This window comes from Balaenoptera physalus (genome assembly GCF_965194825.1).
Source record: "Balaenoptera physalus genome assembly, chromosome: 2".
In the NCBI taxonomy this organism is placed as follows: Eukaryota; Metazoa; Chordata; class Mammalia; order Artiodactyla; family Balaenopteridae; genus Balaenoptera; species Balaenoptera physalus.
The window spans coordinates 129,113,161-129,126,356 of NC_138883.1; the positions used below are offsets into that span (position 1 = coordinate 129,113,161).

General features: G+C 41.6%; 1 protein-coding gene across 1 annotated transcript in view; it reads left to right on the forward strand.

The window, feature by feature from the left end:
• The window catches only part of CERS3 (ceramide synthase 3), a 120,119-nt gene that overhangs the window by 66,714 nt on the left and 40,209 nt on the right, over positions 1–13,196 (forward strand). The window contains exon 10 of the mRNA XM_082448459.1: positions 287–393. Within this exon, the coding sequence (XP_082304585.1) occupies positions 287–393 (107 nt within the window). The remainder of the gene's footprint in view (positions 1–286; positions 394–13,196) is intronic.

The window sequence follows — 13,196 nt, forward strand, 5'->3', positions numbered from 1 at the left end:
ACAGGAGTAATATTACAGTCATTCTAACTAATTTTTTAAACATTATATTATGCAAAGTTTCAAACATATGACAAGGTAAAGAGTATAATGGGCCCAGTGGACCCATCATCCAGCTTTAACAGTTATCAATATGGCCAATCTTGTTTTGGCTATTTCTCATCCATAACCCAACCCCCACCAAGATTTTGAAGCAAATCCCAGGTATAATTTAATCTATAAATATTTAATTTAAAAATTTTACATGAATATCACCCTATCTGAATGCAATTTCTTTCTATTTTCTCAGTCTGCTAAGATGTTTTCTTATGCCGGATGGAAGCAAACCTGTAACACCCTGTTTTTCATCTTCTCCATCATATTTTTCATCAGCCGCCTCATTATTTTTCCCTTCTGGTGAGTAGACAAGGTGCTGTGTGTGCCTTTGGTCACTGTGCTGAGGTGGCCTTGCATGTTGTTCAGGTTGGAGCATTGCCTTTTCTTTCTTTCTTACACTGATCTCCAGCTATTTGTGCCAAGTTCAGCTGGAAAGAAGAATGTGAAGGGGCCATTTTTATAGATAATTAAAACCACACCTTCCAATGTGAAAAGGCTTGTTACAAAGGGAGATTAAAGATGTGTAACCAATGGGAAGCAGCAACTCTTATTCTGTGTCTGGTTTCATGAATATGGATCTTTCTTTGTGATTAACAGCTTTTCCAGTTATTCAGTGAAATGTCATTGGCCAATTATCAGCTCTTTAAAAGAGAGGCAAGTTCTGTGTTAAACTTACAATAGTTATAACCACCATTAATTGAATGCCAGACACTGGACTAGGCCCTTTATACATCTTGGCACTAGCTACACAACAAATCATAAAGATAGGTATCATCACTTCCAGTTTGCAGATGAGGAAACTGATGCTGATTTCATTTTCCATGATCACTGGTCCTAACAGTGATTTGGACCACTGGCTCTTGGTCAGTCTGTTGATTTTGTTTAGCCAAGAGCTGGCAACGTAGAACCTATGTTGTGTCTCTCCTGACAATCATTCCTTTGGCAAGCATAATTTTCCATGTGTTGATTGACAGAAACCAGAGGAAAAATGTGAGGAAGACATTGATGGTTTGGAAAGAACAGCTTAAAACTAACTGTAGTTTGGGGATAGTCTAGGAGTTTCAGATATTCTCAACAGAAAAACTAGTGCTATTGGAGGTACTAGGTTCCAGCGGAATGAAATGGGGCCCCGGGTTTCAGGCCTGATCCCTTGTGGGTGGAGAGCACCCTTGACTAGCAGCATGCAGGGGAGACTGGTAAGAGAGTGTGGGCGCTGCCTGCCCTGTGGAAGCCAGCTGCGTTCTTTAACCCAGGATTGGGTGTCTTGATTAGACATTTTTTTCTGGAGAGGAGCAGCATCATGCAGTGATGAATTTCACAGGTGCAAGTCAGTCCTGGCTCCAGACTTACTACCTGTGTGATCTTGTACAGGTTAGAACATTTTTCTGTGCCTCAGTTTCTCGTCTGTAAAATGTAAATAAGGGTTGTCATGAGGCTTAATTGAAGTAATACATATGAAATAGCTTAGAACAGTGTCTGGAACATAATAAGGATTCAGTAAATACCAGCTGTTATTACTAAAATTATTAATGAGTCTCAGAATTTGAAGTTTAATCTAGAATCAAATCTGAGATACATGTTTAAGATACTCTTCTTGGTTGATGAATCATATTACCACCACTTTTGCTTTGGCTGATCAAGTGTGTTTATGAAATTAGAATATTGTACAATAGCAATTATTGATAGGGTAAGTATTAACTTGCAGATAGCAGTTGAGTTGTGGCTTTTCAGTGTGACTTTCATGGTGCTCTAAATCCAGCATTTGCCCATTGGTGACACTTATTTTGTTCAAAAAGTACCATGTGTTCCAGTTATCTATAGCTGTATAACAAACCTTTGAAAAATTTAGTGGCTTGAGACAGTAGTGAGCAAACTTTTTTTATAAAGGGCCATAGAATAACTGTTTTAGGCTTTGAGGGCCATATATGGTCTCTGTTGCATGTTTTTCTTTGTTTGGTTCTGATTCTTTTACAACCCTTTAAAAATGTACCAAACCTAGCTTAGATCACTGGCTGTAGAAAAATGGGCTGCAGGCCAGACTTTACCAACACGCCATGTTTTGCAGAGCTCTCTCTTAAAACAACAACACATTATTATTACTATTTCTTATGGATCTGGGAGTTGACAGGCCTCATCTACATGGTTTTCACTCATGTGGTTACAGTCAGATGGTCGCTGGGCAGTCAGGGTTGGAGTTTTCTTGAAGGCTTCCTCACTCACAAGGTTCAGGTGACACCCGTGACATCAGCTGGTTGATGCTGATTGCTGGTTGGGACCACTGCTGGGCCTGTCAGCTGGAACACATGCCCATGCCCCTCCACTGGCCTGACCTTCTCTTAGCACAGCAGATGGATTTCAAGGGTGAGCAGTTCAAGAGAGAGCTTGGCAGATGCTGTGTCTCCTTTTATAACCCAGCTTCAGAAGTCACAGCATGTCACTTCCAGCCTCATTTTCTTCATTAAATCCAAGTCACTAAAGCCAGCTCATATTTAAGGGAAGGAAATTTAGACTCCATTTCTTGATGGGAATAGTTTCAAATAATTTGTAGAGATATTTTAAAAGCACACACCATGGAAGTTCTCAGTCTGGAGAACTCTCTGAGAAGCTTCTAAGTATAGCTGCTGTGGTTGACTACTGATTCAGCATCGAAGGATCTTCGCCTCGGACTTTCCCATGATGTCTCAAAATCAACAGGCCAGCTTACTCTGCCTCACAGACAGTCCAACATCGGGTTGGGGTTGAGTGGTGTGTTACTTTCCCACATACCCTCAACTTTAAAATCCTAGATTTAAGTGACTTCCCTGGTGGCGCAGTGGTTAAGAATCCACCTGCCAGTGCAAGGGACACAGGGTCGATCCCTGGTTCGGGAAGATCCCACATGCCATGGAGCAACTAAGCCCGTGTGCCCCAACTACTGAGCCTGCACTCTAGAGCCCACGAGCCACAACTACTGAGCCCGCGTGCCATGACAACTGAAGCCCACGTAGCTAGAGCCCGTGCTCTGCAACAAGATAAGCCACCACAATGAGAAGCCCGCGCACCACAACGAAGAGTAACCCCCACTCACCACAACTAGATAGCCCATGCACAGCAATGAAGACCCAATGCAGCCAAAAATAAATAAATGAATAAAAATTAAAAAAAAAAGAAAGGAGAATGATTAAACCAGAAGAAATAAAGACATTATTAAAAAAAAAATCCTAGATTTAAGAACTCATTCTCTTGCCAGCATTTCTGGAATTCTAGGAGAATTAGTTACATGCATTTGGCATTTTCTTGATCTTGATACTTCGCTGAATTCACCAGCCTACTGCAGAGGGCAACCAATACCACTGTTTGCTGTCTTTGGGAGGTTGGGCTGCAAATAAACCAGTATTAACAGACTTGACTGTAAAAATTTTTTGTGGGTAAAAATTCTTCTGTACTGACATTGACTGATCTTCATTGCTTGGAAGCTTAAGGAGAACCTCACCAAGCTATTGGAAGTTTGGGAGATGGGTTTTTCATGGTTTTTGAAAACATTAGTTGCAGTGTACTACTCTGACTTGAATAGCCATCCCATCAGCTTGAACATGTTACACAACCAAGTGGTGGTACCAAAGAGGAAAAGTCAGTTCCTTGTTGTTAGTCTGGCTCCCACCATCTGTCTAAAACTTGTAACTCTGCACACTCACTTTTCAAGGATATTTTATTAGTCCAGATTTGTTGGGAATTTACCATGGACCAAACAAAGTGCAGACAGGCCCATTTCAAGATTCAGACATTTTAGAGGTTCTGTGGGAGGTGGTTCACCATCTAGTTGCTCTGTTCTTCTCAACTGCTTTTGTTGTACATTTTGTGGTGAGGTGAAGGGTTGAGTGGGGAGAAAGCTGACTGGGGTGGTGCCATCTGAAAGTCATCTGAAACCTTGAGAAAAAGAACAGGAGTTTTACATCACACGTGTCTTTCCCTTTCTTCTCCTTTCCTTTTATTCCCCCAGCCTCAAGCAGATTTGCTTTCCCCTCATGAGTTTCCTTTTGTGTTCGTACAACTGTGTCCCCAATTCTCCTTTCCCCCTGCTCTTTTTAGGGATCTAATTTAGCCAGTTTTCAGTCAGTGTCAGCAAGAGTTAATTACCTTGATTTTCTAAACAGTGTTACTGTCAACATTAGGTAGACATTCCAGTTGGCACTGGCCAAACTGCTTTAATCTAATTGCCTGGTTACCCCCATTTATTTGGATTTTTCTTCAAAAACATTTAAATCTCAGGCTTATGTTATTCACATTGTATTCCCAACTATTGTATTAAAATAATGACTTCTATATTTGTGAATTATTGGATGTATCTATCTACTTGAATATTATACAAATACCGCCCGAGATCATTCGGTTAGAAAGAGCCTCCAAAGGTCAGATAAATGGTTCCCCTAACTCCTGACAGTTTTCTCCATAAATAAAAAGAGCAGATAATGATTTAGTCCAGGCTGATTGATCTGAAGGGAAGGAGCACTGTTTCAACTGAAGTTTCGGAGTGGCAGTGCTGGCTCATTGCTTTGTTTCTTGAACTCACCACTGCTAGATGTTGTGAGGAGCTCACGGAAGAGTGAGACGCAGCTCCTAGCCTGCAGCAGTTCATGATGGCAAGTAGAAGAAATCTTTGTATCCACCACCTTTTTCATGTATTTGAAGGCTATTAATACTGACCCATATTTTTTTGATATTCCAAAAAGAAAAAAATAAAACATTTCCTGTAAACCAAAACTACAATGAGGTATCACCTCACACTAGTCAGAATGGCCATCATTAAAAAGTCTACAAATAATAATTGCTAAGAGAGGGTGTGGAGAAAAAGGAACCCTCCTACACTCTTGGTGGGAATGTAAATCGGTGAAGTCACTAAGGAGAACAATATGGAGGCTCCTTAAAAAACTGAAAAATAGAGTTACCATGTGATCCTACAATCCCACTCTTGGGCATATATCTTGGGAAAGATGAAAACTCTAATTCAAAAAGATACATGCACCCCAATGTTTATTGCAGCACTATTTACAATAGCTATGACATGGAAGCAACCTAATTGTCCATTGACAAATTAATGGATAAAGAAGATATGGTACATATATACAATGGAATATTACTCAGCTGTGAAAAAGAATGAAATAATGCCATTTGCAGCAATATATAGGGACCTAGAGATTATCATACTAAGTGAAGTACAATAAGACAGAGAAAGACAAATAATCATATGATATCACTTATATGTGGAATCTAACAAAATGATGCAAAGGAATTTATTCACAAAACAGAAATAGACTCACAGACATAGAAAACAATGTATGGTTACCAAAGGGGAAACGGGGGGAGGGATAAATTAGGGCTTTGGGATTAATAGGTACACACTACTATATATAAAATAGATAAACAACAAGGACCTACAAAGGAATTGTATTCAATATCTTATAATAACCTATAATGGAAAAGAATCTGAAAAAGAATAGATACATATATGTATAACTGAATCACTTTGCTGTACACTTGGAACTAACACAACATTGTAAATTAAATAGACTTCAATTTTAAAAATGGTTAAGAATATAAAAAATAAAACATTTCCAACAGTGAATAATACTCAAATAAATAGCTTCCTTACCTCCAAGGGTACATATGCTAGTGGTAACTTTATTTTCCCCACCAGTGGTTCACAGAACTTTGGACTTCATCTTTTGATGATTCAGGTCTCACTGGTATAGAAAAATGGTACCCTGAGAAGCCTCATATGAAAGAGAATTTTGTGGGCAATGAGGCCATATAAACCCTTGAAATGGCTATCAGAGAGAGGACAATTTTAAGAAAAGACGAGACACAACAAAGCTGAAAGCATACAGCAGTGCTCTTAGCTGATGTCCATCAGAGAGAGACAAGAGTGAGGACCCGATGGTCCTTTCTTTCCTCCTAAGGCCTGGTGCCTCCGTTCTGAATGGTGTGTCAGGGGCTGAGCAGGGGTCTGATGGTGCCAGGGTCAGCTTCCTCGCCCTCCTGGGATGGCACAGTGCCCTTCCCACAGTCATCAGGGGAGAGGAGGGGCTGCACCGTGCCAGAGAGGCTCTGTTGAAGCATCTCGGAACTGGACTTTCCAGTCACACAGCTTATAGAGGAGACGGCAAATGACACTGCAGGTGTTTGCTCTGCGTCTCATTCAATGAGGAGCCCTCAGGGGAGCTCCTTCCCACACCCCACAGGCTTGGCACTTCTGTTGCTGCTTGTAAACTTATGAAGGACAGCTACAACAGTCCATAGAATTTTAGAATTTTAAATTCATAATTTAGTCCAATCCCTTTATTCATTTATGTGTTTGGAAATAATTTTAAGCTTACAGGATAATTTCAAGTGTATCACAGAGAACTCTTACATATTGCCTTTACCCAAATTTACCAGTTAACGTGTCCCCCATTTGCTTTGTCACTTTTTCCTCTCTCTCTGTTTCTCTTTCTCTTTCTCTCTCAACACACACACCCACATGTGCTCACACATGTGGGTGTGTGTGTGTATATATATACATATATATATGTATACATATTTTTTCTGAACCAATTGAAAGTTGAAACCATCACATCCTTTTAATCCTAAATAGTTCAGTGTGTATTTCCTAAGGACAAGGACATTTTTCTACAGAATCACAGTATAGTTATCAATTTCAGGAAAGGCAGCAATCTACCATCCATGTTTCAGTTTTGTCAGTTGATCCGATAGTGCCTTTCATTGCTTTTTTTCCCTCACTATTGGATTTGGCCCAGGATCACATTCTGCATTCAGAATGTTGTCATCCGCCTGGAATAGTCCTCACCCCTTCTTGCCTTTCGTGTCATAGATATTGTTGAAGCGTTGCAACCCTGTTTGTTTTTCACGTGAGAAGTTAAGATAGTTCCAGGATCGCACAGCTAGTTATGAAAGAATCAAGATTAGAAACAGGACATTTGAAACACAAAACAGATATGTTTCCAGTTAAGTTACTAAATTTGATAATTAAGAGCAGGCATCATTGCCTTACCTAAGTATTATTAAGTTTTCTTCAACTACTTGGTCACTTCGAAATATAAGCCATCTCTAGAATGTTAGGTGAGCAATTACGCACCTGTAGAACCAGTATTTGTTATCCTGAAAAGGCTTAATGCTCACACCTACAATTAGCAAGAAAAAAAGACCTTTAACTTTCATTAGAAAAATACAACTTTTGGTGGCTGCCTTATCCAGCCCAGCAAAACCAACTACTATTTATACCAACAATGTGATTTTTTGCAAACCATGTAAACTTTAGTGATTGAGTAAAGAGTAAAAATGGGGGAAAAAACCCAAAACAGGAAAAAGGCCGAGCTTTGCAATCCACGGGCACCGTGATAGTGCATCCGTTTGTACAGATTAAAGGCCAGCGTACAGAGCAAAACTGAGGAGTGTTCTCTGTGAAAAGGGAGATTCCACAGGGCCCACAAGGTAAATGTGCAAGTGTTTGTGGGTTCACTCGTGTGTCTGCACACTTGATACACAAAATTGAGAAAGGCAGATTTGTTTTTTTTTCCTTCCCATTCTCCTTTCAGCAAAAGACCAGAAGAAATCGAGGCTGAGAGATTGGACCATCTTTTAGTGAGGGCAGTGAGACCCATAGGAAGAGGCCCTGAAAATGCAACTGAAGCCCCATAACTGCTGTCCTCCCTTCTGAACTCCTCTTCACTTCTTGGACCTCCTATCCCCTCTGTCCTCCCACAGCACAGGGTCCCCACTCCTCCTTAGCCTGCTCCTCCCCTCCAAAGCGGCCTCCTCCTTCTCCCTGATATGCAGAAAATCCAGCTATTTCAGCAGCACCCTCCCTGGGTGTTGCCCTCCCTGTGTTATTAACTAAGCCCTCTGCAGTAGGAATGGGGGTGGTGGTGGAAAGCCATCTCGTCATAGTGATGGTAATAGTAATGTTATAACTACCATTTTTGAGTGCTTACTATACGCTAAGCTCTTCGCATTTGTCAACTCATTTAATTCTCACAACAACCTGACCAGGTGAGACCTGTTTTATTACAGAAGAAACTGAAGCCCAGAGAAGCTACGTAACTTGCTGCAGACCCCAGGGAAGCCTTGATCCAAATCTAGCGAGCTCCAGCGCCCATGCCATTGACCTCTCCTCTCTGCAGTGGCTTGGCTGTCTCTGAAGGCATTTGTGTTTAATGGCAGTCTCTTCTGTTTCTAGGACTCTGCAGTTTGCAAAGCTGGCTGTGTGTTTCTCTGGAACCGCTCATTCCGAGATGTGGGGTTAGTTCTACCCAAGGAATGGGAGGTTGTGCAGGTTACCAGGCAAGAAAATAGCGGCCTTAGTCCTGGAGCCCAGCTCTGATGATTCTAGGCCAGGTGTATCACTCTTCTTTCTAAAACTGGCAAAGCTTCCCAAAGCTCTTACAAGGAAGGCCACACCCTTGACCTTGACTTTCAAGGCCAACAGGAGATGGCTGCATTCACCAATCCAGCTTTATCTTCACCCCACCCCCACCCCCTGCCACTACTCTCCCTGAAGCCACACTGGTCTTCTTTTAGCCCTTGAATTTTCCATGATGCCTCCGCCTGAGAGTTTTGTATATGTCGTTTCCTCCGACTGGAATCCTCTTTTCTGTGTCTTCCCTTCAACTAGAGGGAAGAGGGAAATCTCCATTCAGTCAGAACCCTGCAATATGCTCCCCGTCCTTTTCTTTCTTTCTTTGCATGGACCACAGTGAGTTTAATTATATGTTTAGGTAATTATTCACATCCTCTGATAGAATGCATGAAGGAGATATTTTTTAGTAGATTCCTTTGTTAGTTTTGACACTGACAAATTCCCAGTAGGAGACCTTGTATGGGACCAGGCCCTGGCACAGGTGATGGGAGAATACAGAGATGAAGGCGTCATGGCTGCTGCCTTTGGAAAGCTTGCTAGCTAATGAGGAGTCAACTAATATAAGAGCTTTTACTGCAAGGCAGGGTGAATCAGCCAAATGCTCCAAAGAAGCTGGTAGCAGAGGAGCCCAGAGAAAAGTTACAAATTCAGAGGTGATCAGAATAGCACAGAGATTTTGGTATGGAGAGGTCCATGCTTTGATAGGTGAAAAGAATTTCAATTGAAAAGGGGAAGGGCATTATAGGCTAAGTGAGTACAGAATATCTGTTTTATTCATTGCTGTATTTCTGGCTCCCACAAAGTACCTGGTAGCACTTTGGTGCTTAATAAATATTTATTGAATGCATAAGGTAGGTACTCATTGCTTCCATTTTACAATTGAGAATATATGCAGAAATAAGTGACTCAAGATTACATAGAGCCAGGATTTTAAGAAAATATGGAAAAATATGTTTTAAAATGTTGGGGGTGAGAAAAACCTTTTAACGCATAATATGGAGGAAACAGTTGTTTCATATAAAGGAAACAATTGATAACTTTTGTTACAAAAACGTTTTAAAAATTGATTTGTCAAGAAAAATTATAAACAAAGTTGTAAGAATCAAAACCATGTGATGTTATTTAACATGATTAAAAAGTAATGTTATTATCCTTAACATATAAAGATCACTTAGGAGTCAACAGAAAAAGTAAACACCCCAAAAGAAAAATGGACAAATGGACAGATACCATGAAGAAGCAGTTAACAAAAGTACAGATCATAATAATTTTAAAAACTCATATATATATATCTTCACAAGAAATAAAAATGTAAATATATAAATAGTGTGATATTGTTTTAGGTAGCAGCTGACAAAGTACAATGTTGCTCAAGATCCAAGGAAGCAGATACTCTCATACACTGGGTGCAAGACTATGAATTGGTACAGTCTTGCTGGAAAGCATCTAGCAATACACTCCAAAATGTAAATTGAGTATACTCTTTGATTCAGGATTTTAGCAATTCTAAGGAAATATCAAACAATTTTATCAAAATGTCTTTACAAGTAATATTCTGACAGTGTTCTTTATTTTTTTTTCACTGTTGTCAATTTAATTAATACTTTTGACTACACAATCTCCAAAAGAGTAGTTCTCAATTTAACCAAAGCACTTTCCATGATGCCAAAAATTAATGTTTGGTTGCCATCACTCTTGCAACAAAAGTACTTGGACAACTGCCAAATGCAGAGCGCTCGGGTGGGTACCTCAGAATTACACAGATGCAGGCAAGAGCTCAAAGAAACCTTCAGGACAACTTGTTAATTCTTTGATTTTCCTCAGCAACTTCTCCCCTCTTATTTTCTTCAGCAAATATCCAGAACCACCAGTAGTCTGTGTAAATCTACTACTCAACTCCTCACCCTCAGCAAGGGTTGCCTTTAATCACATGTCAAGCAACTGGCTGGAGTGGAATTCTAACCCAATGCTTTCAGCACCATCTTGACTCCCTTTTTTTTTTTTAATTTATTTTTGGCTGCGTTGGGTCTTCATTGCTGTGCACGGGCTTCCTCTAGTTGTGGCGAGCGGGGGCTACTCTTCATTGTGGTGCGTGGACTTCTCATTGCGGTGGCTTCTCTCGTTGCGGAGCACTGGCTCTAGGCACGCGGCTTCAGTAGTTGTGGCACACGGGCTCAGTAGTTGTGGCTCACGGGCTCTAGAGCACAGGCTCAGTAGTTGTGGTGCACGGGCTTAGTTGCTCCAAGGCATGTGGGATCTTCCTGGACCAGTGCTCGAACCCGTGTCCCCTGCACTGGCAGGCAGATTCTTAATCACTGTGCCACCAGAGAAGTCAGCTATATTATCTTAAGTAGTGTCAATCCCTACTCTGTGTCAATCTACTAGGTTAACACTACCACCTCCCAAAGTCCTTCAATCCATTAGGTCCTTTCAAAGTTCTGCTAGTGTTAGACGGTTTCCCACAGAGGTGGGGGGTGGCTGTGACTCACTGTGGGGTCAAGGACACTGGCAGCAGAAGCTCTGGGAAGCATTCCCTGGTGTGAGCTCTCCCAGAGTCCACCATCAGCCCTACCAAAGAGCCGGGCAGGCTCCAGTGCTGGGTTGCCTCAGGCCAAACAACCAACAGGGAGGGAACCCAGCCCCACCCATCAGCAGACAAGTGATTCAGTGTTCTTTATAATACAGTGAAAATTTGGAAACAACTTAAATGTCTATCAATAAGGGATTAGCTAAATAAGTTATAAGATCTATAAATGGATTTCTATGCAGCTATTACATAGGATGGTATATAGTATGGGTTGGCAAACTGGCTCACAGGCCAAATCCAGTTCACTGACTGTTTTTGTTAATAAAGTTTTACTGGTACACAGCCACACTCATTTACTGATACATTGTCTATAGCTAGTTTCGCACTACAATGGTCACTTGAACCTTTGCAACGGAAACCATATGCCCCAGAGGCCTGAAATATTTACTGTCTGTCCCTATACAAAAATGTTTGCTGACCCCTGATTTATAAATATGTTCATTGTCATGGAAAGCTCTCTGTAACGTATTATTGAGTGATAAAAGCAGGGTACAAAATCACAACCGTAGTGTGATCCCTGTTATATGAAATCATGTGGTAATGGGGAAGGGGGAAAAACACCTTAAATAATGTATTTTTAGGAAAGATGTCTTAAGTTATGTTCACCAGACATAATATGTACTGGGTTACCTGTGAGTTGTGAGATTTTAATTTAATTTTTACTTACCCTCTTTATATTTTTCTGTAATTCCTAAGTTTCTAAAAAAATTTACATAAGTAAAATGGATAAATGGCTATTATCTTTGTTATATTGAGTTCAGAGTTCATATTATTGCTTTTTTTAAAAAAATTAATTAACTAATTTATTTATTTTTGGCTGCATTGGGTCTTCGTTGCTGCGTGTGGGCTTTCTCTAGTTGCGGCGAGCGGGGGCAACTCTTCATTGCAGTGCACGGGCTTCTCATTGCGGTGGCTTCTCTTGTGGAGCACGGGCTCTAGGCACGCGGGCTTCAGTAGTTGTGGCACACAGGCTCAGTAGTTGTGGCTTGTAGGCTCTAGAGCCCAGGCCCAGCAGTTGTGGCACACAGGCTTAGCTGCTCCGTGGCATGTGGGATCTTCCTGGACCAGGGCTCGAACCCGTGTCCCCTGCATTGGCAGGCGGATTCTTAACCTCTCTGGCACCAGGGAAGTCCCATATTATTGCTTTTTGAATAAAGGTCTTAAACTAATAACTCACAAAGAAAGGAAATTGAGCTACTAAGCAGACTGTCAAAGGGAACTGTCAAAGGTTGCAAAAAATGCAAGTTGAAATTGTTTTGGAGGGAGGATGGGGCAGCCTGCAGGGGCAGCAGCTCCTGCCTTCTCTGCAGCTCAGTAGCCAGGGGTGGAAGGAAGCCTCAGGTGAAACCCCAAGTCAGCCCCCACACTGCATCCCACTGTCTCATCTCTCCCCCCTCGTTTTGCTTTTACCATTTGGTTTGGGGATCTATCTGTTCGTGTTTTTTTTTTTTTCCTTCTTTCCTTCTGAGCCGTGTGGCTGGCAGGGTCTTGGTGCTGCAGCCAGGTGTCAGGCCTGAGCCTCCAAGGTGGGAGAGCCTAGTCCAGGACATTGGACCACCAGAGACCTCCTGGCCCCATGTAATATAAATCAGCGAGAGCTCCCCGAGAGATCTCCATCTCAACACTAAGACCCAGCTCCACCCAATGGCCAGCAAGCTCCAGGGCTGGATGCCCCATGCCAAACAACTAGCAAGACAGGAACACAACCCCACCCAATAGCAGAGAGGTTGCCTAAAGTCATACTAAGTTCACAGACACCCCAAAACACACTGCCGGATGTGGCCCTGCCCACCAGAAGAACAAGATCCAGCCTCACCCACGAGAACACAGGCACCAGTCCCCTCCACTAGGAAGCCTACACAAGCCACTGAACCAACCTCACCAACTGGGGGAAGACACCAAAAACAACAGGAACTATGAACCTGCAACCTGTGAAAAGGAGACCCCAAACACAGTAAGTTAAACAAAATGAGAAGACAGAGAAATATGCAGCAGCTTAAGGAGCAAGGTAAAAACCCACCAGACCAAACAAATGAGGAGGAAATAGACATTCTACCTGGAAAAGAATTCAGAATAATGATAGTAAATATGATCCAAAATCTTGGAAATAGAATGGAGAAAATA